The sequence below is a fragment of the Diceros bicornis genome, chromosome 6, assembly GCF_020826845.1.
Source record: "Diceros bicornis minor isolate mBicDic1 chromosome 6, mDicBic1.mat.cur, whole genome shotgun sequence".
Lineage (NCBI taxonomy): Eukaryota > Metazoa > Chordata > Mammalia > Perissodactyla > Rhinocerotidae > Diceros > Diceros bicornis.
Genome location: NC_080745.1, coordinates 58,239,747 through 58,259,883, shown reverse-complemented (window position 1 = coordinate 58,259,883; position 20,137 = coordinate 58,239,747). Strand labels below are relative to the sequence as shown.

At 38.4% G+C, this 20,137-nt stretch overlaps 1 protein-coding gene across 4 annotated transcripts in view; it reads left to right on the top strand.

The window, feature by feature from the left end:
* IDE (insulin degrading enzyme) overlaps positions 1-20,137 on the top strand; it is a 108,496-nt gene that overhangs the window by 64,006 nt on the left and 24,353 nt on the right. For 3 of the 4 annotated variants that reach the window (XM_058543538.1, XM_058543535.1, XM_058543537.1), the window contains 9 exons: positions 395-557; positions 1,239-1,331; positions 1,725-1,816; positions 3,113-3,193; positions 4,760-4,863; positions 14,178-14,280; positions 15,458-15,580; positions 16,143-16,225; positions 19,626-19,770. In XM_058543538.1, the coding sequence (XP_058399521.1) occupies positions 395-557; positions 1,239-1,331; positions 1,725-1,816; positions 3,113-3,193; positions 4,760-4,863; positions 14,178-14,280; positions 15,458-15,580; positions 16,143-16,225; positions 19,626-19,770 (987 nt within the window). The remainder of the gene's footprint in view (positions 1-394; positions 558-1,238; positions 1,332-1,724; positions 1,817-3,112; positions 3,194-4,759; positions 4,864-14,177; positions 14,281-15,457; positions 15,581-16,142; positions 16,226-19,625; positions 19,771-20,137) is intronic. The other variant, XM_058543536.1, reaches the window with a different exon arrangement.

Here is a 20,137-nt window from a genome sequence, read left to right as displayed (position 1 = left end):
TCAAATTAATTTCACATTTATTAGAGCATGTATCACCAAAAAGATATCAATATGTTCTGACTTTGCATGCTAAAAGTAGTTTTGGTAGCTATAGTCTTGGCAGACTGTAGAAGCTATTTTATCCAGTGCCAGAAGGCAAGCATCCAAAAGTATTTAGCTGCATGGTCTGGGGGACCAAACATGGACTGCCTACCAACCGTAATGATATTCCACTAAGAAAGAGCCTGGGTCATTTATTTCTTTATGGTCAGTATGATTTTCTCTGGCAATTGATTCTCTCTTGAATTTGGGATTCTTCCATGAAAATCAGTATTCTTCATAGTTTGTAAATATTTTATTCAGTAGGAGTTGTATATAGCTAATCTTTTGTGATTTGTTTGTTTTTTTTCCCCAGCAACTTTACAAAATAGTACCCATTAAGGACATTAGGAATCTTTATGTGACATTTCCCATACCTGACCTTCAGAAATACTACAGATCAAATCCTGGTCATTATCTTGGTCATCTCATTGGGCATGAAGGTCCTGGGAGTCTGTTATCAGAACTTAAATCAAAAGGTAAGTCTTTTGGGCACCAGCTTCTGAGTGTAGTACCTCACCATATCTTCTTACTCTGGCTCTCAATTTTCTCCTAAATATTTTCCTGTGAAGGAACATTTTCAGATGCTCAGGGTTTATGGGAGAGTGAAGTGGTGGTTGTTAGTGTGGTTTTTTTTTTTTTTGCTTTGGGGTTTTTTTTTTTTCATAATTTGCTTTACCCTTCAGTATTGACCAGTGAAGTTTAGATATTTCAAAAGATATTATGGTGCATGTTTTAGATTGAGGTTAAAAAGTAAAAGCTTATGTTGGATATTCTTTACCATCTCTGTGAAATGTCAGTGCACATTATTTATTTGCCTGTTCTTACCCATCAAACAAGAGAGTGTGCTAGGATCTAGTCAATAGATGATCTCCAAGGTTCCTCTCAACTCAGACTCTGCTTTTACATAATACTTAAGCACAGGAGTCTACTTTTGATTTGGGAACTGATTTGTGGAGTCCTGAGGAAAGTTCCCAACCCAAAAAATCCCTTGAATCGTCTTTAGTGTCTAAAACTGCTTTTCTGAACTGATTTTTTTGGTCTTTTCTGTAAGAGGTCCATTCTAATCTCTTGGGAACATATGGTATGAATTTTTTTAAATTCCTTGTCTTAAAAGAAGCCACACATGCAATCATGTTGATTTCCTTTGAATGTTACAGGCTGGGTAAATACTCTTGTTGGTGGGCAGAAGGAAGGAGCCCGAGGTTTTATGTTTTTTATCATTAATGTGGACTTGACTGAGGAAGGATTATGTAAGTATTGACCTTAACTTCTATATGCTGTGGATCTGTTTTATGTTGTAAAGCTATAAACAGTTTAATTCATACAACTTATTTGTTATATTTTTCATGTGTAACTTGGCCTTCATTTCATGGATGATTTTCTCTCCTTAACAACTGATCATTATGTTGCACTTGTAAAATGCGTACTTGGCTTTCTGTTTGCTCATTTACTCCCCAAAGCCCATTCTGTCACATGTCCCAGAGCCTGGAGGGCCATGTGTGTGGGACCCTAAAACCAGTCTCAGGGAGATGAGAACTCCATTTCTAAGAGGGACCCTCTTCTACTTACCTGACTTTACCTTAAGAGTGAGCTTTGAAGGAATCGAGGACTGAATGATTTTTAAGTGTGCCCCTTTTTTCCAGTACATGTTGAAGATATAATCTTGCACATGTTTCAATACATTCAGAAGTTACGTGCAGAAGGACCTCAAGAATGGGTTTTCCAAGAGTGCAAGGTACTTTTGTTTCATCAAAATTTTTCTTAAGGAAATATTTCAAAAATCAAATATATGTGAATTAATTTAAATTTAAGGCCCAGTGAAACAACCTAATCTAAACTCTAAAATTTTGTGATGCATACTACTTTTAGTGAAGGGTTAGTTATACTAGTCTGATTGGCTACGTAGGGCACAATTAAGGGTTAAGGCATCATGTAGCCTTTTTTAGGAGGGAAAAGGGAAGAAATCAGATTGCTTTTCTATTCCTCAGAAGAAAGCCAGCAGTTTCTTGAGCTTGTATCTCTCAGGGCTTACTTTACTCTCTACCTGAAGCTGCATGAGCTCTGTCATTTTCAGATCTGGTGATAAAAATTTGTAGCAAACTCTCAAAGAAATAGTGAATTGTTTTATATATGATTGTAGTCTTAAAAGTGATTTTATTATTATATGTATGGCAAAGCCTGGCTCTGTTTTTTTTGCATAAAACAAAACGTATTTGTCTTCTAAAATTTTAAAGGCTTCTTGTAAAGGGTTTTTAAAAATATGTACCTTTTATTTAAGGCCTATCAGTATTCTGAAATGTATTTTAGGATGAGAGACATCCTCTTTACCTAGATAAAAGTTGTTGTTTTTTTTTTTTTTTTAAGTTTTTATTTATTTATTTATTTTTTGTGAGGAAGATCACAAAAAGATCCTCTTTTTGCTGAGGAAGACCGGCTCTGGGCTAACATCTATTGCCAATCCTCCTCCTTTTTTTCTTTTTTTTTTTCCCCAAAGCCCCAGTAGATAGTTGTATGTGATAGTTGCACATCCTTCTAGTTGCTGTATGGGGGACGCGGCCTCAGCATGGCTGGAGAAGCGGTGCGTCGGTGCGCGCCCGGGATCTGAACCTGGGCCGCCAGTAGCGGAGCACGCGCACTTAACCGCTAAGCCACGGGGCCGGCCCTAGATAAATGTTTAAAGGTATAATTTCTGCTTGCGAAACTTAGGACAATAACTTCTAATTTGGGTGCAGTTCTCTGAATGGGTCAACAAAGTCATCATCTATGCAATTGTTGGGTCTCACAAGGTTCCTCCACAGTTTTCCTAATTCTTTGACTAATAGTTTCAACAATTTAGGCTATAGAATTATATTCTATATTTGTTATTTTCATTCATATTCTGTACCTTTCTAAATCAAGCATAGCCATTTTTTCAGAAAGTTTGATAGTTAAATGTGGAGTAGAAAGTCTATAGTCCAAACCAAACACTAAAAAAAAAGTATTTCTAAATAATAGATGATTTATGTCTAATTGGATTAACTTTCCATTTTAGGACTTGAATGCTGTTGCTTTTAGGTTTAAAGATAAAGAGAGGCCACGGGGCTATACTTCTAAGATTGCAGGAATATTGCATGTAAGTTTGTTGTTATTTTACTGTATACTTTGATGTATAAAGTATTTCAGTGATCTTGCATATATTATTTTCAGTACTACACAAATGATAAAAATTGCAGTATAAAATTTTAGACTTCGTAGCAACCAGACAAACTTTGATGTCAAGGTGTGCTTAAAATCTTAATTTTCATCATCCTAAAAATTATCATCTGTAATATTTTTCATTACATGGGCATTTTGCTTACTGACTTTAAATATTTTTCAATTCTACAATGTGTCAAGTGCTACTTACGTGAAAGCTATAGATCATCCACTTTTCTCCATTTCCATTGCTACCACCCTACTATGAGCTACCATCATTTCTTGCCTGGACTACCATCATAGTCTCTTACCTGGGTTCCCTGTTTTCCTTCTTGTCCCCGACTATAGTTTATTCTTCCAGCTTCAGCAATCTTTTGAAAACCAAAATCAGATTGTTTCACTCCTCTGTGTCAAATCCTTCAGTGGTTTCCCATCAGAGTTGAAATAAAATCCGAAATTTTACCTTGGCCTACAAGGTGATCTGACCCCAGCCTATCTTTCATATTTCTCTGACCATATTCCATACCACTCTCCAACCCACTTCTCACATTCCCATTCCACTCTAACTGTACTGGCTGTCTGCCTAATCTTCAAGCATTAAGTTTCTTCCTCCCTCTCAGGGTCTCCACATTTGCTGTTTTCTCTACCTGGAACACTCTTTGGTCTTTGCATGGTCAGATTCTTCTTATCATTTGGGTTTCCACTCAGATGTCTCTTCCTCACAGAGACTTTCCCTGACCTCCCAGTCATGCCTCTGCCTCCTTTTCATTTTCTTCATTGCGCCTATCACTATAATGACAGTATTTGTTTGTTTATTGTCCACCTCCCTCTCGGTTAGGATATAAGCTCCTTAGAGAGCAAGGATGTCATCTGTCTTATCTATCATTGTATTAACAGCAGCATCTAGAACGGTGCCTGGCACAGAGTAGGTGTTCATTAAATACTTGTTGAATGAATCAGTCTGTCTCAGTGCATTGGAAGTTGCTCTTACTAAAGAGCATCTTCTACTATTTTTCTTCACTAGCCGAAAATATAAGCCATTTTTTTCTTCACAATTTTTTCTCCACAACAAATTGCTAATTGCTTGTCTGATTTTATTCATAGAAATTTGAGAAGAAATTCTCTTTGTAAAAATGTGTTTACTTTATATGAAGAATCCTATAGGTGTCAGCATTTAACCATCAAATTTTCTTTATTAACAAGTACTCAGTTTTTAGCCAGAAATATTACTCACATTTTTCCCTGAAAAAATGTGATTTTGCTCTCTCTAATGTAAGTGTATTTGGGGATTAACTGCAAAATCATCCCACAATATGAAACTGCTTAAAGTATGGAGGAAAGAGGAAAGATTCAGAAATTTTTCCAGTGCAGTAAAATATAATTGAAGGGCAGAGGGAGGTGTAAAATAATGGATTTATGTGTTAGAGCTCTGTTTGCTATAATAAGTTAGACTCTATGGTAGCCTTGCACATTTTATTTATTTATTTATTTTCCTTTTAAAAAGTATTATCCCCTAGAAGAAGTGCTCACAGCTGAATATTTACTGGAAGAATTTAGACGTGATTTAATAGAGATGGTTCTCGATAAACTCAGACCAGAAAATGTCCGGTGAGTCACTCTACACATTTTACTGTTACATACTAAATTTTCAGTAATGATTAGAATCTGAAAATTTGAAATTGTGAATAAAATGCTTTTAAACTGTTTGTCAAGCATGATTACAAAAGTAGAGAAGATAGTATAATGAACCAATTCCAAACTTCAACAGTCAGTGCATGGCCAGTCTTTTATCTTTACTCACCCCTCTTCATTTATCCTCCCTCCACTCTGAAATATTTTGAGGCAATGTCTCTAAAACATGAAGACTTTTTTTTTACATTATCATAATTTCATTATCATGAATAAACTATGATAATAGGTCGTCTTAACCTTGCTTCATTCTAACTCAAATGCCCAAGGTATCAGCTCCCCTGTCTGGTTTTATAAGCAAGTGAGGCCCCCCCATTTTTTTTTAAGTGGAAGTAAGGATTGCAGTCCCAGAATGCTTCTGACTGACCAGTGGTTAACCAGCAGATCAAAAGTTGGAGGAACTCTTACAGTAACAAAGATATTCCTGTTAGAGGGGGGTCAGTCCTAAAGAGCCTATGAGCTGCCACATGGTATTTCTGCCTTAAAATTGAATTTCATCTGTATTTTCCAAAGTCAAATAATAGAAGGAATATACTTGACTAGCATGTGTTTTGCTTTTTTTATTTTTCTCCTCTGTCAAGCACATATTTCCACAATTCTCCTGGGAACTTGGCAGTTGAGGTAATACGTTTTTTGGAGCAGTCATTTTATGAATAAAATCAACAATCTGGTAGAACTTTTTGAGGGAAAAAATTCTCTTGATAGAACTATTCTATCAAAGTCTTTTTCTTAGTTATCATTGTTTGAACTTTTCCAGACATAAACTAGCAACAAACAAGGGAAGATTAAATTAAAAGAAATATTATTGGTGGCCACACAAATCTATACTTGTGATAAAATGACATAGGACTATACACACACATTGTACCAATGCCAATTTCCTAGTTTTGATATTGTACGATAATTACGTAGGATGTAACTTTGAGAGAAACTGGATGAAGAGTACACAGGACCTCACTGTACTATTTTTGCAACTTCCTATGAATTTATAATTATTTCAAATTTAAAAATTTTTAAAAATTGTTTATAATAGCAACAAAAACATAAAATACTTAGGAATGAATTTAACCAAGGATAAAAAGACCTCTAGACAAAAAACTAATAAACAGTGCCAAGAGAAATTAAAGATTTTGTTCATAGATTTGTTCATAAGAAACTCAATATTATTAAGATGTCGGTTCTTTCCAATCTGATTCACAGACTCAGTATAATCACAATCAAAATCCTAGTAGGCTTTTTTTCCTTTTAGAAATTGGTAGGCTGATTCCAAAATTTGTATGGGTGTACAAACGACCTAGACTAGCCAGAACACTCTTGCACAAAAAACAAAAGTTGGAGGACTTAAACTACCAGATTTGAGGACTTACTATAAAGCTACAGTAATTAAGACATTGTAGTATTGGCATAAGGATAGACAAAGAAATCAGTAGAATAGAACAGAGAGTCCAGAAATAAGCCCACACATATATGGTCAATTGATTTTTTTTTTGTGTGGTAAAAAACACATAAAACCTAGCATCTTAACCTTTTTTTTTTTTTTTTTTTTGGTGAGGAAGGTTGGCCCTGAGCTAACGTCTGTTGCCAGTCCTCCTCTTTTTGCTGAGGAAGATTGGCCCTGCGCTAACATCTGTGCCCATCTTCTCTGTTTTTTTCATATGTGGGATACCTGCCACAGCATGGCTTGAGAAGCAGTGCGTAGGGCTTTGCCTGGGATCCAAACCCGCAAACCCCAGGCTGCCGAAGCAGAGCACGTGAACTTAACCACTACGCCACCAGGCCAGCCCCCATCTTAACCATTTTTAAGTGTACAATTCAGTAGTGTTAGGTGTATTTGTATGGTTGTGAAACAGATCTCCAGAACTTTTCATCTTGCAAAACTGAAACTATACCCATTAAACAACTCCTCTTTTCCCCCTCATACCATCTCTTGGTAACCACCGTTCTACTTTCTGTTTCTGTGAATTTGACTACAAGATACCGAATATAAGTGAACTCATACATTCTTTATTTCATGTAACATAATATCCTTAAGGTTCATCTATGTTGTAGCATGTCACAGAATTTCCTTACTTTTCAATGCTGAATAATATTCCATTGTGTGTATATACCACATTTTCTTTGTCCATTCATCCTTGGTTAATTGATTTTTGTGACAAAGGCACCAACATAATTAAATTAGGAAAGGAAAGTCTTTCCAACAAATGATGCTCTTCTGCTAACTGCATATCCATATGGGAAAAGATGAAACTTGACCTTTACCTAATACCATTCACAAAAATTAATTTGAGATAGATGATAGACCGAAGTATAAAAGCTAAAACTATAAAACTTGTAGAAGAAAACATAGGAAAATATCTTTAAAACCTTGAGACAGGCAAAGATTTTTTAGAACATAAAAAGCGGTAACCATTAAAGAAAAAACATTGATAAATTATACTTCATCAAGATTAAAAACTTCTGTTCATAAGACGATTTATGCATTTGCTTACATGATTAAGATATGTGGGAGAAAAATACTCAGAACACACACTAAATCATTTTAGGCAAGTAAAACAGTCTAAATATTTGTATTTTCCTCAATGTAGCTTATATATTCTGGAAAAAAATCAACCTAAGTCCTGCTGAATTTTATTACGTACCTTCTGAAAACAAAACTACCTATCAACACAAGGAGAAAGAGCTTTAAACTTAATAATAGAACTCACTAGACAATTATTAAGTCCTTCCAGTAACTAGTTATGTGTGGTTTTGTCACTAACTAGTCATGAGATCTTGGATGGATCACATTTTTCTTCAGCCAATGTATTGAGTAACTAATGTGAAACCTCAGAGTTCATCATCCTGCAAAGGGGACATGTGAAAAGTTAACTTTAAATAATGTCATGCACACTGGCTTTCATTTATTATTTTGTTGAAAGTTGCCCATCTGCAAAATGGCGATAATATTTTATCTCAAATCTGATGCAAAATGATTAGCAAAGTTGAAAAGTGTACAAATACAAGGTAATGCTATTTAAGATTATATCATATAATGAGGATATGCTTTTTTTGTAAGAAAAATCATGATTTAAATTATGTTCGTATAATTCTTGCTGCCCTTGCTGCCAGTAATTTGACCCAGCAACACTTCGTAGGAGTGAATTTCCAGGAGCATGCATTTTACTTTTGTTTAAATTGTCTTTTTCTAAATTTGATATCTTATGCAATTAGAGAACTTCTTTTTCTCTCTACCCTCACCTTAAAAGAAAAAGCACTTTTTCTCTATAGGATTGGTCTCTGTGGCTGTTATAATTGTAACTGCAGCAGGTCAGTGATACATTGCAGAACAGCCTGTGATAATAGTGCCAGCTGTCAGGCCAGACTGGGGTTGCTCAAGGGTAAGAATACTTTGTTTATACCCACTGAGACAAGTTTAACATGCAACCAGGTAGGAAAATAAATGGGAAAATCCTCCAGAATGAAAGGAACCTTAAAGGTCATTTAATCCAACCTCTGTCAGGTACATATCTCTTCTGCAGTATCTCCAACAAGTAGTTACCAACCTCAGCTTAAATTCCTCCAAGGATGGGGAACTTATTAAATACCAAGGTAGCCAGTTCCATTTTTGCCAGTCCTAATTGTTAGAAAGTTCCTTTGAATGTTGAGACTTGATTTACTTGTTAATGCTCCATCATCAGCATCACCCACCTCCTTCAAGCCTATCATTTGGTACCCATTTCACCATATTAAACTTACAAATACAGCTGTAGAGTCCTTGCCACATGCCTTACTTAAGTCATAAATAAATCCATTCATTTGGGAGGAGTGATTCTTGGTGAATCCATGCAGGTCCTAGTGATAACTGTCTTCTTGTCTAAATGTTTGACAGTGTGACAGTCGACTATAGAATTTCATCAGGGGTCAATGCCTAATCCACTGGTTCATGGTTTTTAGGCTACACTCCTTTCCCTTTCTGAAAATCAGAGCATTTGCCCTTCTCCGGTATTCTACCTCTTCTGTCCTCCAGTATTTCTAAAAGGTGATAGGCAGTGATCCTACTGGGATGTGTTAGTTGCCTAAGCATCAGAGAATGTTACTCATCTTTGTTGGAGATGTGAGTTCATTTGAATCACTTGGCTGGCTCACTCCTCCATCCTGGGCTTCAATTCCTTTTTTCCGTTGTTTGATCCACCTTTGCCGTTTAAAGACCCATGATTCTTTCAAAGACAGTGTAAATAAGAGATCAGTAGTCCTGTCATCTGCTGACATGAGATCAGCATATCACATTTTGCTCTGGGTTATGTGTCCTATTGGATTCTGAGTTCTTTCCAGGTAGGAACTGTGTTTTATCTTTCCCAGAATTCAGGCTAGTAAGGACTCAGTAAAAGTTTATTGTGAGGCCAGCCCGGTGGCATAGTGGTTGAGTTCGCATGCTCCACTTTGGTGGCCCAGGGTTCTCATCAAGCCGTGCGGTGGTGGCATCCCATATACAAAATGGAGGAAGATTGGCACAGATGTTAGCTCAGTGCCAACCTTCCTTACCAAAAAAAAAGTTGATTGAATACTCTAAGCTGTTAGCCTAACCTTTCTTGATTCCTTCTTACTTTAAGAAATATTTTAGGGGCCGGCCCCGTGGCTTAGCGGTGAAGTGCGCATGGTCCGCTGCTGGCGGCCCGGGTTCGGATCCCGGGCGCGCATTGACACACCGCTTCTCTGACCATGCTGAGGCCGCGTCCCACATACAGCAACTGGAAGGATGTGCAACTATGACATATAGCTATGTACCTGGGCTTTGGGGAAAAAAAAGGAGGAGGATTGGCAATAGATGTTAGCTCAGAGCTGGTCTTCCTCAGCAAAAAGAGGAGGATTAGCATGGATGTTAGCTCAGGGCTGATCCCTCACAAAAAAAAAAAAAAAAAGAAACATTTTAGAAAATGTTTTTCAGCATTTTTCATGAACCTCAAATTCTTCAGCACTTTAACCTTCCTGTCACTGTTCTTTAAGCTTTATTTTGAGTCTCACCAGATTTTTTTTGCACCTTTTTTCTTCTTTTGTGTCTATCTTTTAAAAATAAGATTTAATATCATGATGTTGTAGAATTCTACTAGTGGAAAGATAGAGTTCATCTAGCTTGAATCCCTATTTAAAAACTAATGAAACTAAAGCCCAGAGACTTGCCTAATTTAGATCTTAACTGTGATTTTGGCACGATCTCAAAGAAAGTGAGTCATAGTATTGACCAGAATCCAAGTTTCTGATGCCGAGTCTGTGCCCTTTCTACTAATTCTGTTTTAATTCATCACAATTACCTGTGAAGCCTCTGCTCATTCTTGGGCGTCTTCCCCCTTTTCTCTCTGAGGGATTCTTTGCAAAAGTCTCATAAGAATTGATTTCTTGGGAACCATGTTGCCTTTTAATGTCTATAGTCAGGATACTTACTGTTTCTGAATGAGTCCTATCCAGCTCCAACAGCTATTCATTCCCTCTGAGCGTTTCTAAATTGCTGACTTGAAGTCAACAGTCAGCATTCACCCTGGCCCACGGTTTCCATTTCTCACTGTTATAAGTTTCAGTATGAAAAAAAAAGGTCCTTTTTTGTCATTTCTTAGGATCATGTCAGTACCATATCAGCAGCCAATTCTTTTTTTTTTTTTTTTTTTTTTGGTGAGGAAGATCACCCCTGAGCTAACATCCATGCTAATCCTCCTCTTTTTGCTGAGGAAGACCGGCTCTGAGCTAACATCTGTTGCCAATCCTCCTCCTTTTTTTCCCCAAAGCCCCATTAGATAGTTGTATGTGATAGTTGCATATCCTTCTAGTTGCTGTATGTGGGACGCCACCTCAGCATGGCCGGAGAAGTGGTGCCTCGGTGCGCACCCGGGATCCGAACCTGGGCCGCCAGTAGCGGAGTGCGCGCACTTAACCACTAAGCCACGGGGCCGGCCCTCAGCAGCCAATTCTTTGTGGACAGAATTAAAGTAAAGAATAGCATTGCCACATACACACATACACACGTACACATTTAAGAAAAAACGGGCCGGCCCCGTGGCTTAGCGGTTAAGTGCTCGCGCTCAGCTACTGGCGGCCTGGGTTCGGATCCCTGTCGCGCACCGACGCACCGCTTCTCCAGCCATGCTGAAGCTACGTCCCACATACAGCAACTAGAAGGATGTGCAGCTATGACATACAACTATCTACTGGGGCTTTGGGGGAAAAAATAAATAAATAAATAAAAAGAAAAAACTTATCAAGACTATTTTTTAGCATAATTAGGTTTCCAGCAGATCGTCTAAGAGGCTATAACGTCTGTGCCAGTTTCTCTCAACTGTCAGCGGTTAAATATACCGTAGCTGTCTGTGGTGTTCTTCTAATATCGTGCCTTCTCTTTTCTTTTTTTTTTCCTAATTCAAGTGCTCTTGTGCTTCCACACTCTGGTTCATAGATTTCTATATAGGTTTGACGTGTGTTTACCTTGTCTCTACTGTTATTCCCCTTCTCTACCTTTTACACTTTATTTTTCAATAATACTCTTCCATTGTATATTTCAGTTTAGAATTCCTCAATGGTGTACTAACTCTTGGTCTGCAAAAGTATCTCTTTTCGTTATGCCAATTTAATATTCCTGGTTTGAGGAACTATGTTTATCTACTTCATATTTACTTCCTTATGATAACATTTCAAATGTTACCCATGCACATTACTTTGGTCTATAGCTATCTAAATCCCTTAAGACTGTACCTGACAAATCTCCCTTCTCCCTCCCCTTTTTTAACCTGAGCATTACTGGACAGCTTCCAGTGTCTGCTTCTTTCTGTCATATAGTCATCCTCCAAAACATTTGGCAGCTTTCCCTCAGCTTTTTCACTTTCTCTCTCAGAATTGAGTTTAAAATTTTCTTGTTTCAAAGGGCAAGCCCACTGCCAAATGAATGCTTCAGTCTTCACAAGTTGTAATCAGTCCCTTGCCCATTATTCTGATGCATGGGCTGTCATTCAGGGAAACCAAAGCCATCTATGTAACAAACTTTTCCAAAATCAAGTGTCTCATGGAAGAGAAAATGGGAATACCACCTCTCTACCAGGTTATTCCACTTCCTAACACATTTTTCAGTGGTCCCCTTGAGAATCAACCCATTCGTTCTTTGAGAAATTAACAGGAGTGGAAGCAATTTCTGGGGCTGAGTCTTAGCAGGCTCTGTCATGTATTGATTGAGTGACCTTAAGAAACATCACAAACCCTTCAGGTGGCCATGTGAGTTCTGTACACACTCTACACATACTTCTCAAAAGGGATTCTCAAACTGCCAACATGCATCACTTCTTCTGGACATGATAACAACTCTTTCACTTGTTAAATCCTATGAGTCCTCTCTATGTTTCTGTAGTACATATTCTTATTTAGCAAGTTTTCTAGAACTGGTAGTGGTCAGTGGCAGCTAGGCCAGATCAGGAGCACCTTCAGCTGGAAGATTAGTCAGTCATACTGATAGGTGAGGTAGATTGCTTATGATATCTACCCTAAAGGTGATAAGACCAAGTCTAGTTTGCCAGGTGGAGTGTTTTGTCTTGAATGAATAGGAAATAGTGGTTCAGGCAGTCAGGCATTGAAGTTGAGGAGGTCCAACAAGGGGCGGGTGTTTGGAACACAGGGATTAGGATTCTGAAAATGGATGGGTATTGGGTAGAGGGAAGTTTTTATTACAAGTACTGGGCTTTCAACTGTGAGGCCAAAGTTCAGAGGCTATAACCAAACCTCTGAGAGGACAGGTGAGAATAAGGAGGAACAGACATGGACCTAGTTATTTGAATTAGGAGAAGTGAAACCATAAAACAGGACTGACTTTTTGGCAAGCCATCCAAGCTGTTGGCTTAGAACTCCTCTATCCACAAGATTCAAAATAGAATTGGTCCCAGCCTATGGGGTTGAGTCTGCTGATGGGAGTGTAATGATTCCAACTTTGATAATTAAAAGGCAGCAGAGGCAGAAATGTCTCTGACGCTCCTCCACAGGGACAGGAGTTTCATTGGTACAGAGCTTCTTTTGCTCCTCTACTCGTAATCTTTTGTTCACTTATCTTTTGACATCATTTTACCTCTACCTTCCCTCCCTGAACTTTGTTTCCCTCTGACTTCTCTTTTGGGCTGTTTCTACTATCCCATCAAAGAAAGCTTTCAATAAACCAGAAGATAGGCACTTCTTGGTCTTCTCCCCTTCTCCTCTGGCAGCAGGAAGGCCAATGGACGTTGATGGTAGTCTCTGGCAGGAAAAAAACAGAGCACAAACTTAGCAAGTAATAATAAAAGTGTGGTTTTGGTTTTGGATGTTTGTATGAGCCAACACGTTTTCTTAGCCATTCATGTTAACCCTGAGTCTGAGCTTTTCCTAGGAGGGAGTACTTCGTTTTGCTTTTTTTTTTTCCCCCCCCAAAGCCCCAGTAGACAGCTGTATGTCATAGTTGCACAGCCTTCTAGTTGGTGTATGTGGGACGCGGCCTCAGTATGGCCGGGGAAGCGGTGCGTCGGTGCGTGCCCGGGATCCGAACCCGGGCCGCCAGCAGCGGAGCGCACGCACTTAACCGCTAAGCCACGGGGCCGGCCCTCGTTTTGCTTTTTTAAGGACTATTTTTTCAACTGACCTTGTTCCACTTTTTCCCTAGCTACTCTTCTTTTAAAACTTTAGTCGAGGGGCTGGCCCCGTGGCTTAGTGGTTAAGTGCACGCGCTCTGCTACTGGTGGCCCGGGTTCGGATCCCGGGTGTGCACTGACGCACCACTTCTCTGGCTATGCTGAGACTGTGTCCCACATACAGCAACTAGAAGGATGTGCACCTATGACATAGAACTATCTACTGGGGCTTTGGGGGAAAAAAAGGAGGAGGATTGGTAATAGATGTTAGCTCAGAGCCGGTCTTCCTCAACAAAAAGACAAGGATTAGCATGGATGTTAGCTCAGGGCTGATCTTGCTCACAAAAAAAAAAAAAAAACAAAACTTTAGTCGATAGCATACCCACAAGAATATTTCTTGCAAGAACTCTTTCACACTAAAAATGAGGGCTATAAAGGATAACAGAGGCTGTGATCAGAAACCTTTGTATGTCCATTGCCTGTTTTGGCTAACTTACAGGATTTACTGTGTCTTAGAGGCCCAACTCATTCTTGGATATTATTTACATTTTCATGAGTCAGGTTCTATAAATTGATGTATATGACATGAGTTTATAGGTTTTTTGGTTTGTTTTTTCCATCTATCTCTAGGGTTGCAGTAGTTTCAAAATCTTTTGAAGGAAAAACTGATCGCACAGAAGAGTGGTATGGAACCCAGTACAAACAAGAAGCTATACCAGACGAAGTCATTAAGGTAGGGTTAAGTCCTCTGTGAATAAGCCTAATGTGTGAGGGACACACAAGAACATGAACTCCCTAGATCAGCCAACGCACGGCCCTGAGTGTGGAGAGTGATGGCCCAGTGCTATCTGTGTCTTCCTGAGAGGAGTGAACAAGGAGTAGAGAGCTGAAGCTTAGGTTTATGCATGAGGCAATGGCATTGTGGCCACCTTCTCGTGTTCTGTCAGACCAGCGGGGCTGTAAAGCAGACTCCCGTCCTCATGCAAAGACCACTGAAGTCCGAAGTACACAGAGGAGCAAAGGCACCAAGACAGGCAGGAGAGATGGAAGTAGAGAGCATGAAAGACAGATGCAAGGGTTCCAGAGAGCTCACGATCTTGCTGTGAACACAGGTGGGGAGCAGTCTCTGGGATTCATACTGTCCTCACTTTAGGAGGTGCTGTATATTATGCCTCATAATGTATCATGGCTCTTTTTGTCAACGTAGGGGAATTAGGATTTGTTTCAAAACCAGTATGTTTGGGTAGTATGTTACCCCATTCATCAGTAGTCAAGATTTTGTTTATGAGTCTTATCTCCTTATCTAGTGCTTTTTCTTTTTTGGTTCTCATTGGCTGTGTAGCTTTGAGATTTGCCCTTTATTCATGGGAAGACACCAGAAAGCCTTGTTCTGACTAGATTCTGGTTAAACTCAAGTAATGGACATTTCTTAAATGTACCTGTGTTATGACAGTACAGAAAAAAGAACACATAGTTTAAGAAAGAAAATCATTACTGATACTTCTCTGACATAGTCACAGCACAGAAGGAGCTCACTGGAGCTGTTTAGTGTGTCCATCTTTAGCAAAATATCCATCTTGCTAAATTTTGACAAAAGCTGATCTACTGGCTGGCCTCTCAGTGTTCTGCAGTCTCAGATTGTTCCTTAACCTCAGCTGGTCATGTTGGAGATATGAAAGAGGAAAGATAGATAAATATAAAACCTTGATTAGTATTAGAGACTCCAACTCAAGTTTCATGAAAAGTCATCAATAGATCTTGGGAGTTGCCTCTTTATATATGATGGATAAGAATGCTATGTGACAGTTATCCCCTTAATATTTTCTTGCATATTAAGCAAAGTGACTATTTTAAACTCTTGAATCAAACTCTGATTTCTTTTGTGTGTGTGTTTTTCATTATTCATCCAGAAATGGCAAGATGCTGACCTGAATGGGAAATTTAAACTTCCAACAAAGAATGAATTTATTCCTACGAATTTTGAGATTTTATCATTAGAAAAAGAAGCAGCACCATACCCTTCTCTTATTAAGGTAACATGTTAGGGTCAACGATTTAAGTTTAGGGGACAGACCTATTACATGGAAGGGACTCTGTACAGACCTATTACGTGCATTTGGTACTACGTTGATTTTGGGGGCTCACATCGTAAGGTGGCAAAAGTTGCAGAGAGACTAACTATAAAAAATATTAGAAGGCTATAAATGTTAAAGCAAACAAATACAACTACTATAAACAATGTAGAATCTAGGGAATTATTTTCTTTGCAGAAAAAAAAATAATAAGTCTGAACTGTAACCACAAGTCTATGGAAGATAGTGTCTCTTCCTCCTCTGTGCCCCCATCTCCCTAAGCCAGGGAAGACAGAAGGGTGATTTATCTCTGCTACTGGAATCAGCAGTCTTCTGTCTTCAGCTTCCCACCTGAGGATGCGCCTGACCCTCTGAGTATGCTTCAAGGCCGTGAGACGGCAGCTTCTCTAGAACAAAACTCTCAACTATCGCCTCTGCCCTATTCCTCTTGAAGAGTGGTTTGATTAAACTTTTTTGCCAAATGTGCCCATATTTCCCTAACCAGATTGTTTCTCCATCACAGGATACAGCTATGAGCAAACTCTGGTTCAAACAGGATGATAAGTTTTTCTTACCCAAGGCTTGTCTCAACTTTGAATTTTTCAGGTATGTAAAATGAATCCAGCTATAAAGTTTCTTGTAAAAATCAACAGTTACATCTCTAAAAGTTTTCTTTGCCTCCTTGAGGACCCATGTCTAGAAATAAAAGGAATTAGAATTATTTAGTCTAGATAAGGGAAGGCTGCTGCTGTTCAGAGCTATTGTAAGAACCAAGGTTGTTAATTCTTCCTTCTCATTGATGAGTACACCCTTTAAATGAAATGATTTATGTTAGCTATTAGGAGGACCTTCCTATCCTTCAGGATTGTGGAATCTGGGGAGCCTATAGACTCACCCAGAAGTTTCACTGAAGAAAGATTGAATAGTTTGGGGCGTTTTTTGTTGTTTTGGTTTTGTATTCCTACAACTTGCCCAGAAGAAGAGGTAGTAATTACTGAATGATCTTGGGTCTCTTGCAGCCTTTTAATTGTCTGGAGCCCTTAGATATCACTTTCTCCATTCCTGGTTTGGTTACTTAAAGGTGATTTAATAAAAAGGAATAAGATGTTTAGTAAAAATTTGTGAATAATAGTAGTGTTGCAATGATTTCTCAATATAAATCTTCAGTTCATCTCTGTCTCCTTTTGTTTGTTTGTGTGGTAAAGTATATCACCCAGTTCAAGTTTTACTTTGTGAATTTACACTTTATAATTTTATATTTCTAAAATTCAATGTATGAGTTTATGAAATAAACCTGTCATTGTGTAATAATGTCCAATATGATGGCCAGCTTTTTCACTAATTTTTATTCAATTGGCTTGACATGAAATTAAAGCTAGATGGGTTTTGGAAAAGGGAAAAAGAATCTCTAAATAGAAAGTTAATATTTCACCAACAAGTATAGAGATTGTAGGGATATAAACATTGTGTTTTATAGCACGAGAGTCAAATCTAGAGCTGTGCCGAAACTATTTATTTTTTACACCAAACATGGGCTGTCCGGTTATGGCTTATTGTTGGTAGAGAGGATTACAAAGGTGGTTTTACTTTTTGATTGTTCAGAGTTATATTTTTAACACTCTAAGCATCTTGTCACCACTTCCCGTTTGGCCTCTATTATTATGAATTTACTCACAATACCTTTTGAGAGACCATTTGACATTTTTGCATTCTCTAAACTGCCCAGCACAGTTCTTAGAATTAAAACTGTCTGCTTCCCACCAGCCCCTCTCTCTGTGTTCTGGTCTTCCTAGAGGTAGACACTGTTGGGTTTCTTGTACATTCTTACAGAAATTTTCTGTGCGTGTATATTCTTTTAATCTGTTCAGAAATAGGATTATATTATGCATACTTAATTACAGTTTTTAAAACTCTGTGATCCATATTTAAGCATATAGCACCTGATTACAAAATAATATTTTTTAAATTAACAAATGAACCAGAATTTAAGCATTCTAGTTAAATCGTGTTCTCTTTTAAAAGTTAGTTTAGGGGCCGGCCTGGTGGCGTAGTGGTTGGGTTCGTGCACTCTGCTTCAGTGGTCCAGTATTCACAGGTTCAGACCCTGGGCACGGACCTACACACTGCTCATCAAGCCATGTTGTGTCAGCGTCCCTCATACAAAATAGACGAAGATTGGCACAGATGTTAGCTCAGGGACAGTCTTCCTCAAGCAAAAAGAGGAAGATTGGCAACAGATGTTAGATTAGGGCCAATCTTCCTCACCAAAAAAAAGTTTGGGACCCTCTCCAGTTTGCCAGCACAGCTGCTGTGGGTGCAGCATTTCAGGATACTTTTTGGAATTGCGTTCTGAGCTTGAGCCATGTGGCTTTGAGCTCCCAGACTTGGCTTTTTCTGGCTTTTCACTTCCACCTGAGAAAGGTACATAGGTGCCTGTGGGACTAAGCCCTTTCACAGACTCACTTTCATTTTGATGATTTTGCTTCTGTGAGTTGTGCCATTAAGTTTCTGAGCTGCTGTTTGCCTAAAGAAGGAAGTCTGTCATCATGTATAATACTTAAAAAAATTCAGTGACAGAGCATTCATTTAGATTTTCCAGGTGGAGAATGTTTGTAGAGCTATAGAATTTTTTCTTTGATTTTAATTCTCTAAGTGACTAAGTATTTCACCCCTATTTTTGCTTCATTATCAGCTTTGATAAAATTGTTGGCTTTGCTATCAGTACATTAATTATATTTACTGTGCTACAGATAGAGTGAAACTTTTAATTTGCTGCCAAACAAGCCAACCAGGCATCTGCCTCAGGTCCTTTGCACTAGCTGTTTCCACAGCCTGGAAAGTTGTCTGCCCTGCCCAGATATCCCACGGGCTTGCTCCTTTGCTTCCTTCAGTTCTGGGCCCAGATGTAAGCTTATCAGAGAGGCCCTGGTTCACCATCTTACATAAACTAGCAATCTTCCTGTCCTGCCACCACCACTTGGCACTCCTATTCCCCTTACCCTGCCTAATTTTTCTTCATAGCACTATCACCACCTGTTGTATCATATTTAAATTGATTATTTCTCTCCTCCAAGTAGACTATAAACTCTGAGGTCAGGGACTTTGCCTGATTTGCTCCTTTATTCCCAGTACCTAGAGAAGAGCCTAGCATGGTAGTAAACATGTAATACATATTTGTTAAATGAATGAATCTTTTTCTTGCTTCTCATAAAGGTAAGCAGTGTCATATAATCAAATGAGTAGGTCATTTGACTTGCATTTGAATCCTAACTCTACTGTCACCAGCCCAGGTGACATGAGGAAAATTGTTTCTCATTTGGCAATGATGATTTAAATTAGGTGATCTCTGTGGTCCTATTTAGCTCTTGCACTCTATAATTGTTTCCTCTTTTTTTACTTTTTCTCACTTAAGCATTTTCCTGTTTTAATATTTTTTCTAGTTCTGGCTGTAGTTAGGTGGTAGAAACTATCAGTTATTTTACTGACAGTGCTCTAGCTTTGTTGGTTTTGGGGGAAACTCAGAGACAAGCTAACATTTTCACAGGTCTCAATTTTTTGTTCATATAATCACAGCACACAAACTTCTCAATCTCATACTCCTGTCCACCAAGGGTATGGCTTGCTTACAGGGAGAAAGAGGACGTGCAAATGCTGTATCAGCTCTATCAGCTGTGCCTTCTCCTACTAGCCTAGATGTAGGCATGTGTTTTGGCCCATTCCCACTCCTTACCTGCCCTGCGTTTCTAACTTAGCAGTTCTGCCACACCATCCAGGGTAAGCAATTCCTTCTCCCTCTTCACCACCACCAGCACACATGGCATATTTCAGGTTTCTTTCTCAGACATCTTATTTTTTCCTCATGAGAAGAAGAGACAGACTCAAGAATTCAAACCATATCTTCAGGAAATTATATTTATTGGTATTCAGTTTCTTGATCCATCTCGAAAGGCCACATCTCATTGGGAAGTAATAAATCAGCTATTTTACTGTCAACATTTTCTTCCAGCCCATTTGCTTATGTGGACCCCTTGCACTGTAACATGGCCTATTTGTACCTTGAGCTCCTCAAAGACTCACTCAACGAGTATGCATATGCAGCAGAGCTAGCAGGCTTGAGCTATGACCTACAAAATACCATCTATGGGATGTATGTAAGTACCCACGTCTTAGAGCCTTCCACTCATCAACATTTTTTTTATATTGATTTGATGGAAGCATTTTTGATTGAGGGTATGAGTTTAATTTCTTTTTAAAAAATCTTTGTGGCTAAGCATATTTTCTCATCATTTAATTTTTAAGTTAGCTCTTATTCTAAGTATTCAGCAATATACCATTCATATTATGCAAATTTTCCTTGATTTCTTTTTTTTTTTTTTTTTTAACATCTTTCATCAGATTGTCATATTTTTCTCCTCAAACAAAATTGGACCTTGATTTAGGTTTAGATCTCACCCATTCTGTATCTGAAGTCTTGGTCTTTGACAACAGAGAATGAAGTCTTTCTGCCATTGTAAAGCA